General features: G+C 54.9%; 1 protein-coding gene across 5 annotated transcripts in view; it reads right to left on the reverse strand.

The window, feature by feature from the left end:
* Window positions 1–734: 734 nt before the first annotated feature.
* GRAP2 (GRB2 related adaptor protein 2) overlaps window positions 735–22,564 on the reverse strand; it is a 64,788-nt gene continuing 42,958 nt past the window's right edge. For all 5 annotated transcript variants that reach the window (XM_045834810.1, XM_045834809.1, XM_045834812.1 and 2 more), the window contains 6 exons: window positions 15,865–15,956; window positions 12,028–12,147; window positions 8,889–9,057; window positions 6,881–7,075; window positions 5,590–5,712; window positions 735–4,902 (listed from right to left, as the gene is read on the reverse strand). In XM_045834810.1, coding sequence (XP_045690766.1) covers window positions 4,723–4,902; window positions 5,590–5,712; window positions 6,881–7,075; window positions 8,889–9,057; window positions 12,028–12,147; window positions 15,865–15,956 — 879 coding nt within the window. In that variant the 3' untranslated portion in view covers window positions 735–4,722. The remainder of the gene's footprint in view (window positions 4,903–5,589; window positions 5,713–6,880; window positions 7,076–8,888; window positions 9,058–12,027; window positions 12,148–15,864; window positions 15,957–22,564) is intronic.

The raw sequence follows: 22,564 nt of genomic DNA on the forward strand, positions 1-22,564 counted from the left end.
GGAAGGCCCCAGGGCTGACTGTGCCTGGCCCCTGGGAGGTGCTTTGTAAACATCTGTTGACTTAATGAATTGGTTCTAGCCGAGCCCAGATTGGACAAATGGGTGCACTTCCCCTCGGCCCTAGCTGGTATGTCTATCGCACAAATGAACAGGTAGAGGGAAATTCCTTTTCAGCCAAAGGGGAAAGGGGAAATAATGAGAGAGACAGACAAAGGAGATGTAGGGGAAGGTGACATCTGTCCTGTTGATGTCCCTGGTGACAAGGGAACAAGCTATGATTGTGAAAGACTGTGAGGGACCTCTTTGGGACCCAGGGACAAGAGCTACCAGAGTTGGGTGCAGGCCACTCTCCACCCCACCCCTTCCCTAACCCCTTGCCGCACGGATGCGGGGCAGCTTCGGTTTCCTGGAGGAGCCGGCCAGCTTCCCAGCAGACAGAGACGCGATGCACAGCAGGTCCACAGTACAGGAAAGGCATCAGCTGGGAATGTTCGAGGCAACCGCACGTGGCCGGAGTAGGAGACAGACATAAGCAGGCCGATACTTCAATACGTGAGAAGCACCAGCCTCCCACTCACTCTTGGAGTCTCAGAAGAAACTAGAGATTCTGAGGGCAGGTGGCTAAAACCTACCATAGCTTGGGCACCGGTGTCAGTATCAGCTTGTTTGCACCTACGGGTCTATAATGAAGGGAGCATGTGGGTTACGGAATGAATGGCACAGGTGACATGAGGCGGGTTTCACTCGTTCGTTCCTTTATTGAGCCTCTGCCTGCCATGCACAGTGCTGGACGCGGGGCACACGGCAGGGGACGGAACAGATGGGCCCTGCCCCCAGCGGGCGTACAGTCTGGTGGTCCTCCACATCAGCCCGGCACCGCCACCCCCACGAGACGGTCTAATGGGAAGGGTCACTTCAGGTCAGGGGTCAGAAAAGAACAATTTGAGAGAGTGACATTTAAACCAAGCCCTGGAGACGCATGGAAGTTAGCCAGGTGAAGGACAGGGGGTGTGCATTCCAGGAGGAAGGGACAGCAGGTGCGAAGGACTTGGGGACAAGCCCTGGGCCATCCGGAGGCGGAGAGACAGCCAGTGGGGCAGGGGCACAGGAGGGGGCTGGAGAGGGAGGCACAGGCCAGACCTCACAGGGCCACGCTGGGACTTGGCATTTCAACTCAAGTGCGCCGGGCAGGGGAGTGATGCGATCAGATTTCTGTGTGCCGAAGATCGCTCCGGCATCGGTGTGCAGAAAGGAGTGGGGACAGGCGGGCACGCAGGGAGGAAAGTGGAGGCTAATGCAGGTGCCGGGGAGACAGCCGGCGCTGGCACTGGCATGGCCGCGGTGACGGCCAGAAGTGGAGGAGCTGGATCAGGACTCGGAAGAATTGACACTGTGCTTCCCCCGTGCCCTTGCCCGGCTGTGGAGAGGCTGAGGTGCTGGCTTTAGACGAGACGAACAGCAGATGTCCTCACCCGGCCGACCCGTCTCCACCTCCCCCACCCCCCGCCGTCTGTCCTGCTCTGGGCCAGCGCAGGCCTGATGACGTCACACGAGCCACCCCGTCTCCTGGCAAGCCCACGCCTGACGGGAATCGACTCTGTGTTTACAGATTTCCTGAGAAAGCTTTCGCAACCTCTGCTCACGTTTAAAATAATTACTAGTAGGAAATCCCGGTTTCTACTTCACCTGAATGCCTCTCACCCTACAGTTTCCTGACTCCTGATGGAGAGGGTGATGCTAAAAGAATAAGGCACCTGGGCAGATGTGACATCATAATGACGGTTCTGAATCACGTCCGTCTCCCCCACAGCCACAGCCACCCATTCGTTAGCAACAAAGAGAGGTGCCCCAGAAAAGGGATCCAATTTAATTTTTGCGGCTTGCTTGCTGTCAAGTTCTTTGCCCTTGCTGCCCAAAGTATGGTCCTGGACGCAGGAACCTAACTTTGGAGACGGGTGGAAGCGCAGACCCGAATCAGGACGCGCGTGCTAACACGCTCCGCAGACCACTCACGGGCACACTTATTTTGAGAAGCGCCCTGGCCTCAGACGGCCCCGGGGCCGCCGAGAAGCGGGCGGGCAGGGCAGTGCCAGATCTTAGAAATGCAGCGAGCAGCGAGCCTCGGCAAGCAGGGAGGGAAACCGAACTGGTCCAACAGGAACTGGGTTTTCTCTGGAAGTTCCCTGCTCCCAAGTCACACGGGGCATTTCTGCCGAATTCAGAGGCAGTGTGCTGTTTCCTGGCCGTGTGCCTGGCGAGCGACGCTGGGTGGGTGAGCCCCTGGTGCGGGGATGCTGTCAGGTGGGCAGCGCCGTGCAGGTGCCCCCGCGGACAGCACCAGAGGCCACGCAGAGCCAGCTGCCCCTCCCCCAGCATGGACGGTTTGGTCCCTGTCCTCTTAGCTTGGTCCCTAAGGGCCCTTGTTCTCTGGGCGATCAGGGTGACATCTGCCTCCTTCTGCACTGAGCCACGCGATGAGCAGGCTCTTTTCCCCCCTCAGTGAAAACTGTTCCCGCGGTGGCCTCAGGTGGGACAGAGGGCCCAGTCGGGGGTCCCGAAAGCCCCGCCCACACTGTGTGGCCAGCCTCTGCAGACCCCGGACCCTGCCCCTCCTGGGGGGCGTGCCACCAGGCGCCAGGCACAGCCCCACAACAAGGGCCCTTGTTTTGTTACTGCTTCCTTGAGAAGTGATTCAAGGCATGGAATCCAGGCCAGAACCAAGTCATTTCACTCTGCCCTCACTGGGGCCGATCCTCCCACGCACTCGGACAAATGGATCGAGCTGGTGGGCTGTTTACAGCACATGGTTTAAATACCATGTAAATCAAGCATTCACGCTGGCTTTCATTTACCGTACCACGTTCGCAACACCCAGCGCCAAACGCCCGATTCAGCCTCCTTTGCCTTTGTTCTCTGGTCCTCATTCCCGTGGCGACGCTGCCCCCGACCCGCTGGTGTCCGTCTCTCTGCTCCAGGTCCTCCTCCCCACCTGCCTCTGCGCCCCTCCCGGTGCCTCTGCCTGAGACTCCGGCGCCCCCTCGCCTGCCCACTTAGCCTCTGGCTCCCTTCCTCCCTCTGCGCCTCTCTCGCCGCTCCTTCCTCTTTTGAAATGTCCTCTGGCTGCTAGACGACCCTCGCTCACACTCGGCTTCCCCTCCTCTCTCCGGCTCTTGTCTCTCCCTTCCTCGGTCTCACCACGGAGTCCCTTCTCTTCCTGTTTTTCTCCGAAGGTGACACGGGGATCAGAGAATCTTAGAACTCGGAGCCAGAGAGACGCAGCCTACGTTACACTGACAGTTACTTCTGAGTTGCAAACTCTTTTTCTTACATCCTCACCTTTGATGGTGGCTGCCCCCGTCCCTCCCTAGAGCAGGAAGGGCTGGGGCGGAAGGAACAGACCCCCCTTCACCCCACAGGCCCCCTCACTGACACTCTGGCCCCAACCTCTCCTTTCACGTCTCAGAACTCTCTCTCTCTCTTTCTCCCCCTCCCCCCACCTTCTAGGTGTCCTCGGTGCAGATGCGTGCGCCCGAGCTCCCCCATGACGCTGAGCTTCCTTCTCCAGTGCCCCTTGTCCCTGGCCAGGCTAGGATGAGCACTGGGAAACACAGTTCCGTTTTGAGGTGCTGAGGGCAGACAGATCGCCATGGGGCTGTTCTCCCCAGGTGCAGCTCTTGGGCGGGGAAGGTGCCAGAAGAGGTCCAGTGGTCAGGGAAACAAGAAGCTCATCTGAAAGCCGGGTCCCACCCAGGGTCACGGTCCACCAACCCATCAGCCAATCACCAGTGAGCGCTGCTGGGGAGCGGGCTTCTCTGTGCGCCACTGGGCAAAGCAGCTCCGGACGGACGCGGGGAACCCGGACGGAGAGCATGTAGAGCCCCAAGGAGGCACCTCTGCAACCACACAACACTGACTCTGACGCCTGGCTCTCTCGGCCGAGGCTCCTCCGGGCACTTTCCAGGATCTAGGACGCCACTTTCTCAGAAGCTGGGGACCTGGAGGTTACACCCAAGTGGGCCACCGGGAGACTTGTGAAAAAAACCCCTCCATTTCCCAGTGCTCGGCTTCTCGCAGTGTCCCCACTTCTGGGTGTCGGCCACAGGAAGGGGACCGGCCAAAGAGCGAGTCTTTCGAAAGAGACGCAGGTCCTGGCCTTGCCCGGCCTCGGGGTGCCTGTGCTCCGGCCCTGCCCTCACACCCTGGCCGCTCAGGCTCAGACTTGTGGGGCTGCACCCTCGTTCTCCACCCGGCAGTGCTCGCCCTTGCAGAACGGGGGCAGAGCGGCCCTGCACACCCTCCAGAGGAGCAGGGCTCCCAGGTGAGCTAGACATGCCCTGCCAAGTCCAGCCGCACCCCGCTGCTCTGCAGCCAGCGCCGGGGTGGGGCCTCTGATGAGCTGCCCAGTGACGACTCCCAGGACCGGCGTGGGGGGGTGGGGGAGTGGTGCCGTCTCTAGAACAGGAGGAATCTCGGTTCCCTGCCCCCACTCCCAGTCCCCCCCACCGTCTGCACCCCGCGGAGGGGAGTAGAAAAACAAGTATGAATATAAGCCTCCACCTGCGTTACTTTCACATCAGCTAATTAACCAACTAAACTGTCAATAAATTACTGTCATAAAATGTGTGTATACATGGGCACACGTGTGTGTGGACGTAGTTGTCTTCCTTGCTCGCGCCTGTGCAGGCAGCTTCGGACAAAGCCTCCGGCCCCTCCAGAAGGGATTCATCGGATCATGGGTGCCACGTAGTTGGCGGGGAAGAGGCCCAGTTGGTTGTGCAGGCGGCCGGTCCACCAGTACAGGTTGGAGCTATCCAGGACCTCGATCACCTCTCCGGAGCGGAACCCCAGTTCGTCCTCCTCGAGGGCCTCGAAGTCGTACAGCGCCCGGGCCCACCGCACTCGCTGTTGGGGCAAAACACAGAGGGGTCCCGCTAAGCCGGGGCTGGCCGGGCCGGCTCTGGGACCAGCACATGGAAGAGACTCTGCTAGCTCTGGCATGGAGACAAAGTCCTCCGCCAGCAGCCTGCCCTGGAGGCCGCTGTGTGGCCCTCCAGAGACACCTCGAACCCCGCTGCCGCTGAGAGCAGACACCGGCTGCACAGCCAGGCGTGAAGTTAGCGGAGCCCTTCAGGGTCCCTCCTGAGACTCAGGACTTGGGCTGACAGAGATGAAACTCTCCCAGCCCCAGGAGAATCCTTGAGAACTACTCTCCCCTCATCGACAGGTGGCCCTTTTACTGTCTTCAAGTGACGACCAGAATGGCAGGGTGCCCAAACTCACAGCCCCTGGTACTGGCACAGCCGGGGCAGGATGGCACTCGGCGACCTCTCCACGAGAAGCAGAGCCGGGAAACGTGAGGAGGACAGGGCAAGGCCGTCGGCCCAACGAGAACATGGCTGGTGGTGTCGGGCTGGGACCACCCCACCCCAGGGCACTCCCCCACCCCACCCCCGCTGCCCTTCACTCTCTGGGTTCCCGCCACTGCTAGTAGAGCCCCTCGGACCTTGACGTCGCTCCTGGAGGAACAACCGTTTCTCTAGTTACCCAGCCGGCAGCCTCCAGTGACCCAGAGGGGGGGAGTTCACGTACCCCAGCCACCTGGAGCTGCACCGGGTCTGTGTGCCTGCGGTGCATGAGGGCCACGCTCATCTCGCCACCCAGGCCTATGCCGCAGTGCCCGTCGTTTATGTCAAGGCTGCCTCCGCGGCGGTCCTGGAGACAGACGCAAGAGAGGCCCCGTCACCACGTGGCCAGAAGCATCCCTCCCAGTCTCCCCCAGTGCCTGGCTCGGATGCCATAAACACGGCCAGTGTTCCAGAATACTTGCTGATGCTGACAGTAAACCCCAGGGGGTGGCAAGAGGAGGAAGTGTGACGAAGGGACCCTAGAGTCTGAAGGCAAAGTCGATGGCAGGTCTCACTCACTCACGAACTGCTCAGCAGGCACCTAACGTGTGTCTAGTGTCGTCTAAGCAGCGGGGATATGCAGCGGAAAGAGAAGGTCCCTTGTCTCCGTGGAGCGTCAGTCAGAGGGGACGTCATGCACATTGAAGTGATAAGTGAGCAGCAGAGAGAGGAGTGGCTGAGTCTGCCTGGGCAATCAGGGAAGACTTCACAGAGGAAGTGATCGTTGAACTCCAGCTTAAAGGACCGGCCAGGAGAGACTTCCAGGCAGAGGGGAGAGCACATAAAGGCCTCGAGGGCATGAAAGCAGCAGCAGTGGACCCTCCTGCCAACTAGAGGTAGTGTGGCATTGCGGGCAGCAGGGTTTGTGTGGGCGCAGAGGGGGGCAGCGGGACATGAGGCTGGGGCACCAGACGCGAGCAGCTCACAAAGGACTCGGGGTGCCCTGCTAAGGAGTTCAGGAGCGATGCTATCTGGCATATTGGCCATCTCGGTAAGCCGCCTAAAGTCCCATCTGGAACAAGGCAGGGAGCGGGTGTGGATAACTAACGAACTAAATAAATAAATAAGCAAGGCTCTGGTGGCAGGTGTTAATCCGCTTTTCTTGTCGATCTCTGGCAGCCAGGTGGGTTGAGCAGCAGGAGTAGATTTGAAATTGTGCTGATAGGAAAACCGGCCATTGTCGGCCGAGCCCTCGGAGGGAGATGGAGCGCGCACGCGCGTTCAGGCAGGCAGCCGTCCGGCTCGCGGAGGCTGCTTTGCCCGGGCACGCTCCCTAGCCTACTTCTGCCATTTGGGGAGCCTGGGATCTTCTTTCCGAGCGCAGTGGGACCGGAGGAGGCGGGGCCGGGCCAGCAGCCCCGGGACCACAGCAGCACCCCAGCATGGTGGGGTGCTTCCCCGCAGGAAGAGGTGGTGGGAACAAAGTGTCCCCAGCCTCCAGGGGAAGGGTGCCCTGCCCCATCCTTCCCAGGTACCTGATGAAAATGGTGATGCAGCGCGTACCGCTGCTGCTGCTGCTGCAGCGGCGGGACTAGGGGGTACTGCGAGGGAGGGGGCGGCGGGTGATCCGACAGCTTCCGGTTCATCAAAGGCCGCATCTCTTCCCCCACAGCCCCACTGAGGTGTGGGCTTCCCTGGGCCCTCTGGTCCAGGCTGTTGCTCCTGCGACCCTGGGAGAGAACAAAGATGATTGGATCTGTCCTCCTCCCACATCTCCTGGCCAGCCCCCGCCACCCCCCTCCCCGCTCAGGCAGCTGTTCCCAGACTCTGCTCATGACAGCTCTGAGAAACGGCTGATGGGTGGGGGCAGCTCCACGAGAACCCACAGTTCAGACCCTCCGCGTTCTCCGATTCTCCCAAATTGGAGACGTCAGGTCTCTGGGTCACAGACTGACACTTTCCACATGGTGTCCGTTTGGTCCATTCCCAGGGGGCTGCTTGTTCTCTGTGTAATCAAGCTTAGATGTCCTATTTTACTGACACAATGCCACCCCTCCTTATCGCCTGTCGCCACACTGCCGGACATCCTGCCCTCCAGATACGCCCTGCTATGGCCTTTGCATGATTTTGAACTGTCGTTTAGAGCCTGGTGAGAGAGACCACAACGCAACAGTCTTGCAGCACCATGGAAACCAGGCCTGCACTGGGCCTGCTGGGAGGAGCAAGGCCGTCTTCATGCTACAGCCGCTTCAGGAGACGGAGGGAGTTATTTTTATTTATCAGTTTGGAGAGCCCGGGGCTGAGTTACTACATGCCAGGCACTACTCTAAGCACTTTAGAGAGATGAACTCATTTAATCCAGTTTAAGGCAGTTTTAAGTTGCCTTTTCTTATCTCCGCATGTACACCCTAGTAATGAATACCTCTGTCCACTTCCTGGTTACAACACTCGGTTAACCTTTGTATTTCTTTCTGAACTTCTGTGTGTACTTGACGGGAACGCCCTTTTCTCCTTTGACTGTGACTTCTCAGGCTTAAAATCAGCTGATACCTTGAAAGGTGATGGCTTGCTTCATTTCCCCAAAGCACGTGTTGCTTTGAAAGTCTCAATGCCTTTTCAAATAGCCGGGCCCTGGGACTGCAACTGCTCCAGTCAATGCCCTTCCGAGACCTGTCTCCTAGGCCGCGTCATTTCCTTTGAACGGCATTTTACACATCCTGTGTGGATGCGTGTGTGTGTGTGTGTGTGTGTGTGTATGTGTGTGTGTGTGTGGACTGACTTATGGAAGGCAAGTTAGTATCTCCTCTGAGCCCGCTGTGGGCCAGACTCCATGGCAAGTGCTGTAACTGTATTTTCCCATTCGACTGTCACAGCAGCCCAGGGATGGAAATACTACATCCCCCCCATTCTACAGATGGGAAAACTGGTCCTCGGAAAGGTTCTCTTCCCTTGGCTAGGTGATGAGGAGAGCTGGCGATAAAATCAGGACTTAAAGCCAGGTCTGTCCCATGCCTTTTCTAGGAAAATGATACTCTGCCTTCCCAATGCTTCCAAGAGCAAGAATTCCGGGGCAAGTTTTCTTCTCCTGCAACGCCTCCACCCCACCCCGAATCCTGTCATAAAGCTCTAGCGAGGCCGCAGACTGTGACGTGGTCACGACGGTGACAAAAGAATGGCACCCACAATCAGGGCTCCTGTGCACTGAGCGCTTGCAGTGCGACCAGGATGATGTGCGAGAAGGGGACACATCCCTTCCCCCTCACAGCCGTCCCACGAGGCAGAGGTCCCTGTCCCCCCAGTGTCATGGAACGGGACACGGGGGATCGGAGGACTTCCCCAAGTCGCACAGCCAGGCAGTGCTCAGCTTCGACTGAGGCTGAGCCCCGGCTGCGGCTGCGGAGCTAGTCTACCTTTCCGAAGCCTCGGGCACCTGCCTATCCAATGCGCCGCCTGGTGGTTGGTGGGAGGCCGCGGCTGCCTCGTCCAGTCTCTAGTCTCTAGTCTCTAGTCTCTAGACGGGGCGGCTTGGGGGCGGAAGCGTACCGGGTCCTCTCGCGTTCTGTCCCGCAGGAAGATCTGCTTCTGTTTGGAGATGGAAGTCGTCCTGTAGTAGTCCACCAGCTTATTCAGGGATGGAAACTTCTCTGTCCATAGGAAGTAATTACCCTTGTTGTCTCGCATGACCTTGAAGTGCTGAACATCATCCTCGTGCCTAGAGATCAAGGCAAATCCAAACGGTGTGTTACTCGGTGGCAGCGTCCCCGCCCTCAGGGCTGCCGGCATCCAGCGAGGGCAGTTCCCGGGGCAGGGCAGGAGGAGTGGGTGGCTCCCTAATTACTGGGCTCCAGGGGCAGATCTGGGACAGGTCCGCTCAGGACACGGGCTGCGCTAGAGCAGAAGTAATTTGTCTTCTGACACTGGAGCCGATCTTTTATAAGAAATGTTCTGAGAGCTTTAAAGACTATGAGGTCAAGGACCTTTTAACAATGTTTATCTGAAACGCGGCAACCCTTGAGTCCTGTGCTGGCTAAGGGCTCTGCCAAGACTCAGGGGGAGGGGTTCCCAAGCCCTTGTTATCTCTCTGTTATCAGAAACACTTGGAACCAGCTCCTTCAAGCCCAGAGACTTGTTCTGGACAGTAAGACACTGCCTTGAGAAACTTGTCACACTTTGTTCTCTATCTAGATCTCTTGGTCTTGATTTATGTTTTGCATAAATAAGGTGGCAGAGCATTTGGAACTTTTGAGGAAAGAAGTATTGTATAGAAGTGTAGGGTTTTAATTGGAAAGGACTTCAGAGATTGTTTATCTTGATGTCTCCCTGTTACAGCTGAGGAAACAGATGGAGGGCCTTGGTCAAGGTCACCACAGGTGAAAGGCAGAGCTGAGGCAAGAGCCCTGGGTCTCTGGCTCCAGCCTGCCACACCATGCGCACGCGCTGACTGCTTTTAGATGGGCGTCTTTGGACACCAGCGGGACTCACAAGGGACTGGGCACATCGGTAGCAGGGCTGCAGAGATGGGATTTTATTCATCGGGAAGGGGGGCCCTGGGCCTTTATTAATACCTCCAAGTCATTCTCTTTAGGGCATCAAGTTTACTTGTGAAATGGACATACATTTATATCTAAAAATTAACTGACGTTCATTGTACCAATTGCCTGACCCAAAAAGCCAAGGACTTAAAGAGTGTTGGAGAGTAAAGGTACCTGAAGGTTAGCGGAGGTTTCTGAGGGGTGGATGGAGTGGTCTGTGTGCAGAGGGGACAGGAATTCTGATCGGCAGCCTCATTTATGAGCTGGGCTCCGCTCGAGGCCAGGTGACCCACGCGGTGACCTCTGCCACACCGCTCGGGGGCAGCACCCAGCACGCTGCAATCGCCGTGCGGCCTTCGCCTTGGTTTTGGCCGTTAACAGATGTTCTCTTCACTCGAACACCACATGGCTTGACTCACAGTCATCACCCCTCACGTTCGGGTGAGGAGGAGGAAATATCCTTGTGGTGTAATTATTCACCCACCCTCACTGGCTGAAGAACACAGAGTGAGAAGCATTAACCCTTTCACTCTCATGAGCTGAGAGGGTGGATGCGGGGTTGCACTTGGTCACCGGCACCGACAGAGAGTGCTCTGAGAGGGGCAGAGAAAAGGCTACAACCCAGTGCTCTGGACACTGGAGTCCAATGTTTCAGACCCTTATCAAACGCTAAGGGATGAAACCACAGTTAGCTCTTAATTGTCTGTGCTCGTGACAGAAAGCAGATGTATAAATGAATTAAAATGATGTCACTCTGGAATACATTATACTACATTTCTGTGGAGTATGTGGTAATGACTAGGGTAATAATCACTGTACAAGAAGCTGCATTGCCTCAGTAGCAGGGGAAGACTCTGGCGGAAGTCAGAGCTGACCGTTTTGTAGAATCCACTTTAATCAAGGAAATATAAACTGTGGTTCGTAGCTGAGGAAGCCAGAGTCAGCTTCATGCAAACCAAAGGCCCCGAGAGATGCCCTTCTGTCCAACAATTTACTGGGTCCATTCTATAATCAGGGCCCTCAAGAAAGAGGTTTGACTTATAAGATTTATTAAGTACAAAATTTCATTAATTAAGGCCTAACAAGCTTAGAGTTTGTGATGCATCAATATTGGCCTGAGCTGTGGAAAAGGAAGGACAGTTAAGAGTCTCGGTGAGACTGCAAGGGCACCGTGGACCAGTCCACGCTACCTGTGGGCACTTTAGGGGCAGCTGCACATACAAATGGCTGGCCCATCACTCGTAAGTCCCTCCTATCTACTCCTTAACATATCCATTCTTTCTAAATAATCAAGTGACTTCAGTTTATCACCCGAGGTCGGATTTATGCACTTCAAGCACTCAGGCGACATGCCTTCCAAAATGTGTTGAATAATCCAGACCAGCATTTCCTGGCCACTGCCTCGACAGCAGGGTTCACTGCACAGGCCGCCACCCTCCTTCACCGCTCTCGGCTTTCATTCTCGCATTTTCACATGTGGTCACCAGGCCTGAAACGTCACTGGCAGCCCCCGACACGCTGACCACACCCAGTGTGTTCAGACTTGGGGCTTCGGAGCGAGGGGCTGTGTCATGTGTGACCCTGGACTGAGTCACTTCCTGCACATCAGGGAGGTTTTGCTCTTGGGCTCCACCCCCTCACCCCCTGCACCCTACCCCCTGCACCCTACCCCCCGCCCCTGCTCGGCTCTGCCACCCTCAGATGTGGGTGTCTGCCCTTCTCCTTGCGCGGTCGCAGCAGCTCCGTGGGTACCCTCCAGCAGTGACCTGGGGCTTTTGTTTTTCCCTGACCCCGCTTCAGGCATCCATCAGTAGTGAAAGGCTACAGTGTAGATGGATGCGGACAATTCTCTCCGACTGCTTTCCACAAACTCTCATCGAGCGAGCGCCTACTGGGTACTAGGCACTGTTAAAGGTGCAGAGGTAAAGCAGATAAAAATCCTGTCTTTCCAGAAGCACCTGGGCTGCGGGGCGGGGAGGGACAGATAAGTATACACACAATTTTGGCCACAAACCAATGTGCTAAGGAGTTACATGCATGCGTTATGGGAAGGACATGAACCGTGTCCTGAGCAGTAGGTCACATTCGAGACGTCACCTCAGGGCTTTAGCAGTCTGGGTTGGGGGGGCGGTGTCGGGAATGGCCAGTACCTGACAGAAATGGAGAAGTCCCCGGGGGAGCTCTGGCTGGCCCGAATGATGAAGAAGCCAACCTCCTTGCCCATGAGCAAGTTCTCTGCCTGGTGCCGCGAGAGGCCTTCGTGAAACCACCTATCGGGTGAGAAAAAACCAGAGGGTCTTGGTGAGATGCCAGAGCGACAGGAGGTGGGAGGCGGGGTGAGACGACCTGAAGGGAGAGGGCTGGGGTCTCTGTCCAGCGGGGAGCAGAGGAAAGTGCTCCAGGCAGTGTTCGGGCGCTGCCAGTGCGAGGCTCCCTCTGTGCCCCAGGAGAAGCCTCCGCAGCTTGGAAAGCCCCGTCAGGGAAACTGCCAACCCGCACCAAATGGGGCAGGGTGGGAGCGACGCGCTGCGGGAAGCAGCCTCCTGCCGGCAGCTGCATGGGGCCTGTTGCTGGGAAAGAACTGCAGGGACATCCGATGGGACCCGAGGGCAGGGTCCCTTCAGTCCCTGGGGGCGGGCGGCCACCTGGCAGAGCTGGGAAGGGCCTTGGACGCTGGCTCAGGGCCCTGCGCTCGTCTTGCTCAGGGCACAGCGGGGGCTGCAAGGCACCCGGGGAGCCTGCAAACACACTTGGAAATGAGCAAAGCCGGCGTCAGCCTGGGAACCACGCCCACACAGCGGGCTGCTGGGCCTCCTCAAAAAATCCAGGCTGTTAAGAATCTTTCTGTGGAAGAGGACAAACTGAGGGGAAACTGCTCTCTCAGAGCTGCGGTGAGGGTGGCAACCTCCGGAAGCGCTGCTGCAGGTGGCCTGTGGCGTGTGGCATCTGAGAAAGACCAGGCTATTTTCACTGCAAGCGTGTTGCCATCAAAATTTTCACCCCACAGCTAACTGGCCATAAGGCAAATTGCCGTTAAAAAAAGTTAAAATCACTAGAAATAGAAGAACGGAAAATTTAAAAGGCCTTATCTGAATATGTTTAAAGTGAGCGTAGCTTCGTGGCAATCATGCTCAGAAGACTGATTTCAGCGTGCGGGTTGTACCCAAGCCCTGGCCTGCGTCCTGTGGGACGTGGGGGATCCGCTCTGCACTCTTAGGGAGGCCCCGCCTCTCCCCCCGAGTCACTGTGCTTCCCAGTGGGAGCAGTCTTTACCGTCTGGGAGAAGCGCTGTTTTAATGCCCCCACCATGTTTACTCTCGCTGGACAGACCTGCAGGAGGGCTGGCTAAGATTTACAGATAACATAGATTATCGATAATGGAACTGCAAGGCCTTGTCAATAGAAAAAAATGAAACCAAACTGACGACTAGCTTAAATGGATTAAGTCTGTGGAAGGCAATTGATCGATTCATCAATGGAGAAATATAAAACCAACCAACCAAACAAAAAAATCAAAATCAAACTGTCAACCAGTTATTTTCTTTTTTATGGCAGTAGATTCATCAATAAAGAAATGAAATTACACCAGAGGGGAAAACCAACTGTCAATTGTCAACCAGTTATTTATCTATTAAAAAAACAACAACAAAATTGGGTTCAGCCAACCAGTCACACTGGGAAAACGCCTGCAGCAAAACGCTTGCAGCAAAGGTACCTACTGCAAAGGCTCCACTACAAAGTACCTGGGATGGAAAACAGGGGCTACAGCCTCAGGGCAGGATGCCAGGAACTTCTCTCAGCCACAGGAAAGCAAAACAAGTGTTTGCAGTCTCTCAGGGCTAAAGGTGGGACTGGGTCCCCTTGCTCCAAGGTGGCCGCCCTAACTGCGGCCACTGGAAGGCGAGCGTGGGTGCCCCTTTAAGGTGAATGTCCAACAGGAACTGCTTGGATTCCTTTGTGAGCAATTCCTGTGTTCTCTGGCATTTGGGAATCTGAGCAGACAGGGTGGCGGGAGGGGTGCCCTTATTCCGGACCAAGGACTGCAGGGGAAGGCTGGTTGGGCTCTGAGGGGCTGGAAGCCGAGGGTCCTGGTGACCACTTGCCTGGAGAGCCTGCCAGAGTCTGTGCCGTACAACCCTGTGGGGGTTTGCTAGGAAATCTAATGGGGGTGGGACAGAGAATGGGACACACCCCATAGCAGCCACACCTTAAAAGGAATGGTGTTAGGAGAGGCAGCAAGCGGTGGCGGGATTGTTTAGAAAACACGCATTTGTCTCCCAACTGCAATTTGATAAGTGACTTTTTTTCCAGGACCTGCCAAGCTGTTTACACACTGCATATGAAATGAGTGGCCAGGGTTTCAATATTACATATCATTCCAAAGATATTTACTCATTCATTTAACAGCTTTTGTTAAGTAAGAAGTGCCGAGCCCTCTTCCGGGCACTAGGGTAAGTGGTGAGCGGAACGGGCAAGGAAAAGAGTCCTGCCCTCCTGGAGCTTACACTGTCACGCGGGGACACACAGTAGGCCACAGGGGAGTTACAGCATATTGTGTGTCAGCTGATGGTAAGAGCAGTGAGGACAATGAAAACCAGGAGGGGGGATGGGGAGGGGGAGTGGGGGAGGGGCTTAAAATAACTTGACAGGGAGGACCTCCCTGGGAGCAAGACATTCTGAAGGAGACTAGGAAGACGAGGAGAAAGCGGCGCACGGGATGGAGGAAGAGCAGCCAGGAGGAAGGGCGTCCCCGAGCCAAGCGTTTCGATGGAAAGGAAAGGTCCCCACATCAAACTGTGCTGAAATGATGGCTGAGAATGCACCAGGGACCCAGTGGTGCACTGTGACCTTGACAGAAAGGTCCTCGGGAGTCTGAGGACTCCAGAGGGAGCGGGAGGAGAGCGGAGATAACAGTCAACAATTCCTTTGGCGAAAGGCAGTGGTGGCTGGAGGAGGATTTGGGATCCAGAGTTTTTTGTTTGCTTTTGGTTTTGGTTTTTGGTAGGATGGGAGAAATTGCAGCATCTGTTTGCCGGCAGGAATGACGGAGCAGAGAGGGGAAGCAAGCCGATGCGGGGAAGAGAGGGGAGAGTTTTTGCTGGAGGCATGGCCCGCTGCAGGAGGTGGGTGGATGCGGTGAGTCAGGGTGGGGGAGGGGCAGAGGGGCTTTTCCGGTCACTCCCACTGTCCCAGGGAACCTGGAATCCAGGCCGCGGGCTGAGAGTGTGGTGGGGGAGGGGATGCAGGTTGGAGGCACAGGGGAGGTGCGATTTCCTCATCTAGAAGGTCACAGGGCAGCATCAAAGGCCCGGTGGGGGTCAGCGTTTCAGCGGTCAGCGCGGGTTCACAGCGAGAGGCCCTGCTGCGCTTCCCCCGCACTCGCCAGCGCCGCTTCGGTTTTCTAGCAAACTTTTGCTCTTTGGGCTGGTCCCTGACTCTTAGACAAGATTAGATTTCAATCTAACCCTTGTGGTCAATTCTTGAGACAACGAGATTCAATCTCAAATTTTCATTTCCTCTTTAGGAAGGGAGTTTCCCTTTTTCTCCCACGGACTTCTGTCTTTGGTGTAAGCACGGTTTAAGGACGGCAGAGAGTGTCCACACGTCCGATCAGGGCCCGGAGCTGTTTGGGGTCCCCGGTTAGCACGGAAGCCAGGTTGGGAGACAAGTGCTTTGAAGCAGCAGCTCTTGAAGTGGGGAGGCCAACAGCTCTCCCACTGGAGTTCTTGGAAACCCTGTGATTACACTTACAGATGATTTCAGTGTATAAACTTGAAATAGGCATATGAACACATGGCATAAAATTCAAGAGAGACTGCAGTGAAATGAAAATCTCTCCCACCCCTGGCCTTCAGCTGCATGTTTCTCTCTCCGGAGGCAACATTTTTGACAGTGCCTTGGGTGTGCCTGGATCATTTTAGTGACTACTGAAGGGGTGAGGGGAGTGTGTGTGGGTAGGCCCCTCTCAGCAGGCTGGAAATACTTACTCAGGAAACTGGATGTCAATAAAATTCTTAGGCACGTATCCTTCTTGGCTTCCAAGCTCTGCCTTGAACCACTCCTCCTGGTTACTTAAGATCTACATAGAAGAGAATAAAGGACAAAGACACCATAGGGAGTACACAGAGAACTAAAGGAAAGAGTCTGCAGAGCAAAGAGTGACCTTTTGGGTTTAGAGAAAATAAACCAAAGAAACCACACGGCTTGCTCTAGTGGGGGAGCAGCAGGGTCATCTTTGGAGTTTAGCTTTTCTTGACCCCAAGCTATTTCTGTGCACAAGTGCCACCTACACATGTGGCACCACCATGGTGTAGCTTCCAAGACTCAGCACTCAGGGGCTTCCCTAAACCCCTTTCTCTTTTTATTTTGGAAGTTTATATGCCTTGGACCTCAGCATCTAAGCTCACCCTCTGGGCTGATGGTGAGAAGGCAAGAGCGGCTACTCCATATTTTTTCTTCTCTGCCACGTGACCAGGAACCTCTTAAACATTTAATTAGTTCTATTTTTTTTTTTTTAAACAAGCAGATTAGCCCTGGCTGGCATAGCTCAGTGGATTGAACACAGGCTTCGAACCAAAGCATCGCAGGTTCGATCCCCAGTCAGGGCACATGCCTGGGTTGCAGGCCACGGCCCCCAGCAACTGCACATTGATGTTTCTCTCTCTCTCTCTTTCTCCCTCCCTTCCTCTCTAAAAATGAATACATAAAATCTTTAAAAAATAAAATAAAAACAAACGGATTAAAACTTAAATGTCCAAGTGGGGCCAGCTTCGAAAACAGTAACTCTTTGTGTTCACACTCCTTACGCATCACAAACAATTCAGACGTAACTGAAGATACCTGGAATGCCTTTTCCAGACTTGCTTTGCAATCCAGGTCACAGACAAAAGCAGCAGTTCTGTCTCATTACTGTATGGTCCTACCTTGACCTTGATTCCAAATGTTATCACCTACCTTGATTACTTGTCTGACTGGCCAGGCTTGGCTTTATGTGACTTCTGGTTATTTCAGCAAATATTTCACCATTGGAAAACAAATACTCGCCCATACCCCACTCTGAGAGTGTTTGTAAAATATGTGGCATGGACTTGAACAATCACTCAGAATGAGGACGGCAGAGCAGAAAGACGGGGAGAACCCTGATGATGCCATTGAGCCACGCAATCAGCCGCCCAAGATGCCCCCCACTTCTAAACTTTGGATGAAAAATAATAAACCGTCGCTACCGTTTAAGCCACGTTTAGTGTCCATTTCTTGTAGCTGAAGATGTCTAACTGACAGAAGTGCCATGATGAAGGGGAAAGCAGAGGATGGACAGGAAAGACACCTGGGAGAGAGGACACCTGGGTCGTCTAGGCAATGACAGGAGTTACCCGGGAGAAGCCTGATGTCAAAAAAACTACTTCTGGGTTATGGGGGAGTGCACTGCCTTCTGGGAGTGAAAAGCCTCAGTCTGGGGGGAGTTTGGATCATGGTTGAGAGGTCGAGAGAGGGGGAATTGGGAATGCCGGCCTTGTGGGCCACGTTGAAGGTTTGGATTTTTATCTTGAAACTGACGGGGAGCCATTGAAGGATGAGCCATTCCAGCAGAGAAACGAGACAGTAGGAATCAGAGTTGAGAAAGAGTGCTGCATCAGAGTGGAAATGGAAAGGAAGGGTCAAGTCAGTGGCGGGGTGGGGGGTGCCGCAGGAGGAGAAACTGCAGGAAGACGACTGACCGTAGGCATCCAGGCGAGAGACGCAGGGGATCTGGGCTCAGAGGAGGTGCGGACATATTTTAGACGAATCAGGAAGCAAAACGGGCAGGATTTCACGACTATTCGTGGAACTAAGGGAGGATGGGGATTCTGGGATGGCTCTGGAGTTCTGGCTTGGGAGACTGAGTGGGAGGTAAAGCCTTTACTAAAATAGAAAACAGAGGAGGAGGAGGAGCGGGTCTTGGGAAAATCTTGCGGCCCCCAGATCGTGCGAGGGTGAGTCCACGTTGCCCCTGGGGCCGTCTGAGAAGGGGAGCCCAGTGAGCAGTGGGGGATGTGTGTCTGGACTTGGGAGTGAGGGTGGGATTTTAGAATCACCGGAAAGTGGGTGAAGTTGAAGCCATGGGCCCCCTGGGGTTCTCCCTCCCAGACTCGAAAGGAGAATTAAAGAGAGCTAAGTAATTGAGAAGCAGTGACGGCCTATTTCTCCTCCTGAGGGGAAAGGAAGGGGACGTCACCGTGAGTTTGGAATGAGAAGACCTGGGTTCTAGTTTGGCCCTGTCACTAGCCGTGTGACCTTTGGCAAGTCAATTGACCATCTGCAAAATGGGGACAGAAAGATGGGCGAACGCCTCCCGGAGCTGATGTGAGGATCACGTGAGCCCTGTGCCCGGGATTCCTTTAGAAAGTGTGCGCTGTTTTTCAAAAACGTAATTCTGTGCAATGTGGTCTCCTAACAAGGGAGGACTCCAGCTCTGAAGGGCACAGAAGGGTTTATCCGTTCTTTAACGTGTTCAGTATGCATGTTTGAATTTAACCACTTGTTCTGAAGAAATAAAAATGCATCCCACATTTGGGTTCTGGACTTGCTGAGAAAAGAAAACTCTGTAGTTTCCAACATCACGTGTGACAGTCGCTGGCGCTGAGGCCCTGTGGGTCTGTGAGTGCTGGGGGTGGGGGGGGAGCAGAGAATCTAGGTCAGAGGGACTAGGAAACTCGGCGCCAGCACCTGGTACGCACACACAGCGCCCGAGGGTGTTTCAGGCCATGCCGTCTCCTGGGTTTATGGCTGCGGCCCTCTTTCCTGCCACCACATGGGAATTCGGAGTCTGGCCTGGGTGGCAGGTGTCAAGTGGGAGAGCGGACGGGGATGGGGTGAAAGAGGCCACTTGGAAACTGGCTCTTCACAGTGAGAACCACACTTTGTGCTCAGTTCTCTGACCTGAAACCAGCTGTAATTTTAGTAATCGTGGCTCACACCCAGCTACCTCCTCAGCAACGGAAAGATTATCTATCGCGCGAGGCTGGCCATTTCTCCCCGCCACCTGGCACTCGGTCTGCCCGAGACTGTGTTCCCAGGGAGGTGAATTTACAGGCTATTTTGGATGTCTAGAAGACACGGTTTTAAAAAATCCATTTTCGGCAAAGAAGAGTATTTGGGGGGAGGCGGTTTCCTCCCGCCGTTGTTGGCACAGGGCCCCTGACTTCCTGTTCTCATCTCTCCATCTGTTCGGTTCCCCTATCTCTCGTCCTCATCACGTCAACCTGAGCAAGGAGTTCAGCCTGAACACATGAGGTTTGACACTTTACCGTATGTATCTTAATTCTCACAGCGCTGCCTCCCAGAACACACTCTCGGGTCCCATGGCCTGAGACCGAGTAAGGTGTGGGAAGAAGACAAAATGTGCGGTTGAGAGAATTTTAAAATTGGATGGAATTACGGCTCTTAGAGGCACAGCAGAAAAGTGAAGGACAGAACTTAATGATGTAGGATTCACTCTTAGTGCTTTTAGGCCCCCGTTTTAGTAGGAAGAAATGGGGTTGAGTGAGATGCATTACAGAAGCAGACAGAAATCAACTGGGTCAAGAGACGTGTTTTGAGATGACTGACGTATCCAGCTGACGCTGCGTGTAGCTGCAGGCCCGCAGCTGTGTGACACAGACACAAGACACCACACTTCTGACCTGGCAACTGTTTCTCTCCCTCAGAAGCAGCAGGATCGAGTCACTGGGCAGGGGTTCCCTGTCCACCGCCTCGCTCGCCATTCTGTGCTCGGCACCTAGTGAGCACCTGCTGTTTGTACTCGGGGGCAGGGAGTGCAGAGGTGAGGCCCCTAAGCTGGGGCCCTGCCCTGGGGAACTCCGGTCTGGAGCGGGTGGGTGGGTGGTGAGCTGGGAGCCATTTCTGTACCCTCTAATGAAAAAGCCGGCTTAGTCTTCCAGTGCTGGGGGCTAAACACAAAAGAGCATCCTGGGAGGGAGTTGCTGGGTCAGTCAAGAGATGGCTTTGAAGACATTTGTGAGGCTCTTGGGGCACGTTACCCCATTCTGGGGTGGGGGGGGACTGACGCTGCACCCTATGGAGAGAGGCCCACAGGCAGGGCCACTAACAACCACAAGGCAGACATTCTGTGAGGCCCGGCCAGAGGCCCCTCTCTGCTTTCCCTTTATTGTAACAATCGCGATGCACAGACTTTGAAAAGAAGGAGTTTTGCCTTCTGATGGAATTCCAAATGAGCATGCAGAGATGCAATTTAACAGTTCAAGAAGTGTGTCCAGGGCACGTGTTTGGGGGCCCTGCTTTGTGTTCAATGCTGGGAAGATGCAAAGTCGACCCTGGCACGGCTTTGCCCTCAGGGAGCTCACAGACCAGTGGAGGAGTCAACCATTCATCCATTCGCTACATATTAGCAAGGGTCACCTTTCTGCTGCTGTAGCCACCGAGGCAGGCCTGGTCCCTGCCCTCACAGAGCTCTGTCCAGTGGCCAACATGTAAATGACAATCAGGATCCCATGGGGCAGGGGCAGCGATGTGAGGTGGGTGTACAGGGTGCTCAAGAGCATGGAGGCTCGGCCTGCCCCTAAATAACTTGTCACGTGAGGCGGGCTCGCGAGTGTGTTCAATGAGGTGTGTGTGGAACGCTGTGGAAGTGCTGAAGATGGAAGGATTCATTTCCCCAGGGCAGTAGGGCGGCGGGCTTGGTGAGGGTTCTGAGGCAGAGGTGGTCAAATATGCGTGTGTGGGAGAAGGGCCCATGGAGGAGGGGGGAGCCCGAGAAAGGATGGTAGACTCAGTGCAGCGTGACCCGGGGGCATTAGTACACAAATTGTGTGCGCGTGCATGTGTGTGCATTCATGCACATGGGCGTGATGAAGCTGGGGTCAGATGGCTTAGATTTTAACCAGCTGGTTATGGGGAACCACTGAAGGCTTCTGAAGAAGGAAGTGGCATGACCTGATTTGTCGTCTAGAAAGCTCCCTCTGGGAGTAGCACTTAGCACGGCTGAAGGAGGAAGACACAGGGGGCGAGGAGGTCGGTCAAGGGGCTGTGGCAATAGTCTGAACAGTCAGAGAGCAGGAGTGAGTAATACTGATAACATGTGGTAGCCACTTACTGAGCATTCGCTTTGGGATGGGGACATTACTTCTAATCCGTTCTACGACCCTGCAAGAAAGGCAGATCCTCCACTTATAGAAGAAGGTGCTGAAGCTCAGAGGGGGCAAGTGACTGGCCTCAGGCCACACAGCTAGTAAGCTGGGATTCAAACTCAGATTTACCTGGCTCCAAAGTTCCCTGCTTCTTTTTACTGCATCAGGCCCCTCTCCAGCAAAGAGGGGGTTGCTCGAGAGATGTCAGGGAAGACACATCTTCAGAGCAAAGGACAGTGTCTGCATGTTAGACAGAGCGCCACTCAAATGCAGGTGGGCAGTGTCACATTCTACAGGCATTTTGGTACGGTCCTTACATTCCACACTAAGGACATCATCAGTGGATTTGAAGGGAGAACTGGGGGTAAAAGTCAGATCCCAGAGGGTTCCTGTGGGATGAACCGGAAGGGGGGCAGTGGAGGTGCCCAGCAGAGAGGATCCGTCCCAGTACTGGCAGCAGAGAGAGGAAAGGAATTGGAAGCTGGATTGAGAAGCAGAGTTGAGGAAAGTTGTTGTTGTTGTTTAAAACTTTTCTAGGGAACAGGGAAAACTTAAGTAAGATGATAGATTCTGTCTGCAATGGGAGATGAGGGGTGGGAGTTGGCTCCTCCCCCACCGTAGAGTCACATGTTCACAATACCCCGTAAATTAGGGAAAGACTGGTCACCAAATGGCAGCTCCCTCTGTGATCTTGGTAAGGTCCCAAAGAAATTGGGATCTTCTCCTGGGTCAGGAGCCCAAGGACATTTCGATTTTGAGAGGCTCCAACATTGAAGGCACACTTTTTGCAGCCGCATTATTAGATCTTGCAAGGCGAGAACAGTTAGGAGGATAAATACTAGGGGTGTTCAAGCTCCAAACCAAGTCATCACCCGGTTTACGCTCCACAGACTCTGAGTCACCCTCTCACATACTGACAAGGTTCTTCCTACAACAAGCGTAATTTTCAGTGGTGAGGCAGTGGTGGCCTCGGTGCTGCTGGGCTGGCCATGTGGGCTGCTGAGGGCCAGGGATAAGGAGGTCCGAGGGGCCTCTGAGGACGGTGTGGGGAGTGTTGGCATCACAGACTCCTCGTGCCCTCTTGAAGGGCTCGTGCTCTTTTGCACAAAACCAGGGCTAAGATGCAGAGTCTGTGAGTGCGGGGCATGAAATCTGGGAGAGGTCCAAGGCCTCGTCAGTTTAGCAAGTGGCCAGGCCACCACGGCTCAGGTGCAGGCTGGGTGTGCGTGGCCTTTGTTGAGTTTCCTCCAGCTGCCTTTCCTGGGCTGGCTCCACCACACCCTCCTCTTGTAAGTCCTGGCCATGCTGGATCTGACAGGGCTCACAAAATTCTGCACGGGCTTGCTCATGTCCAAGCTTTTGCTAAAAGTCCAGCTCACCTTCATTACACCCCGAACAACCGGTGTTGCCACACGTGCCTACAGACCCATCTTTCAAGGTGGGATCGCTCGCCTCCTCCCCTGTGCTTCCCAAGCTCTCAGACGAGAACACCTGTAACAGCCCTTCGGGCGCATTTGTTTCCCTCAAGAGACCGTGAGCATCTCAGGGCAAGGATGGCAGC

The sequence above is a fragment of the Phyllostomus hastatus genome, unplaced genomic scaffold (assembly GCF_019186645.2).
Source record: "Phyllostomus hastatus isolate PE091 unplaced genomic scaffold, TTU_PhHast_1.1 phas_contig_198, whole genome shotgun sequence".
Lineage (NCBI taxonomy): Eukaryota > Metazoa > Chordata > Mammalia > Chiroptera > Phyllostomidae > Phyllostomus > Phyllostomus hastatus.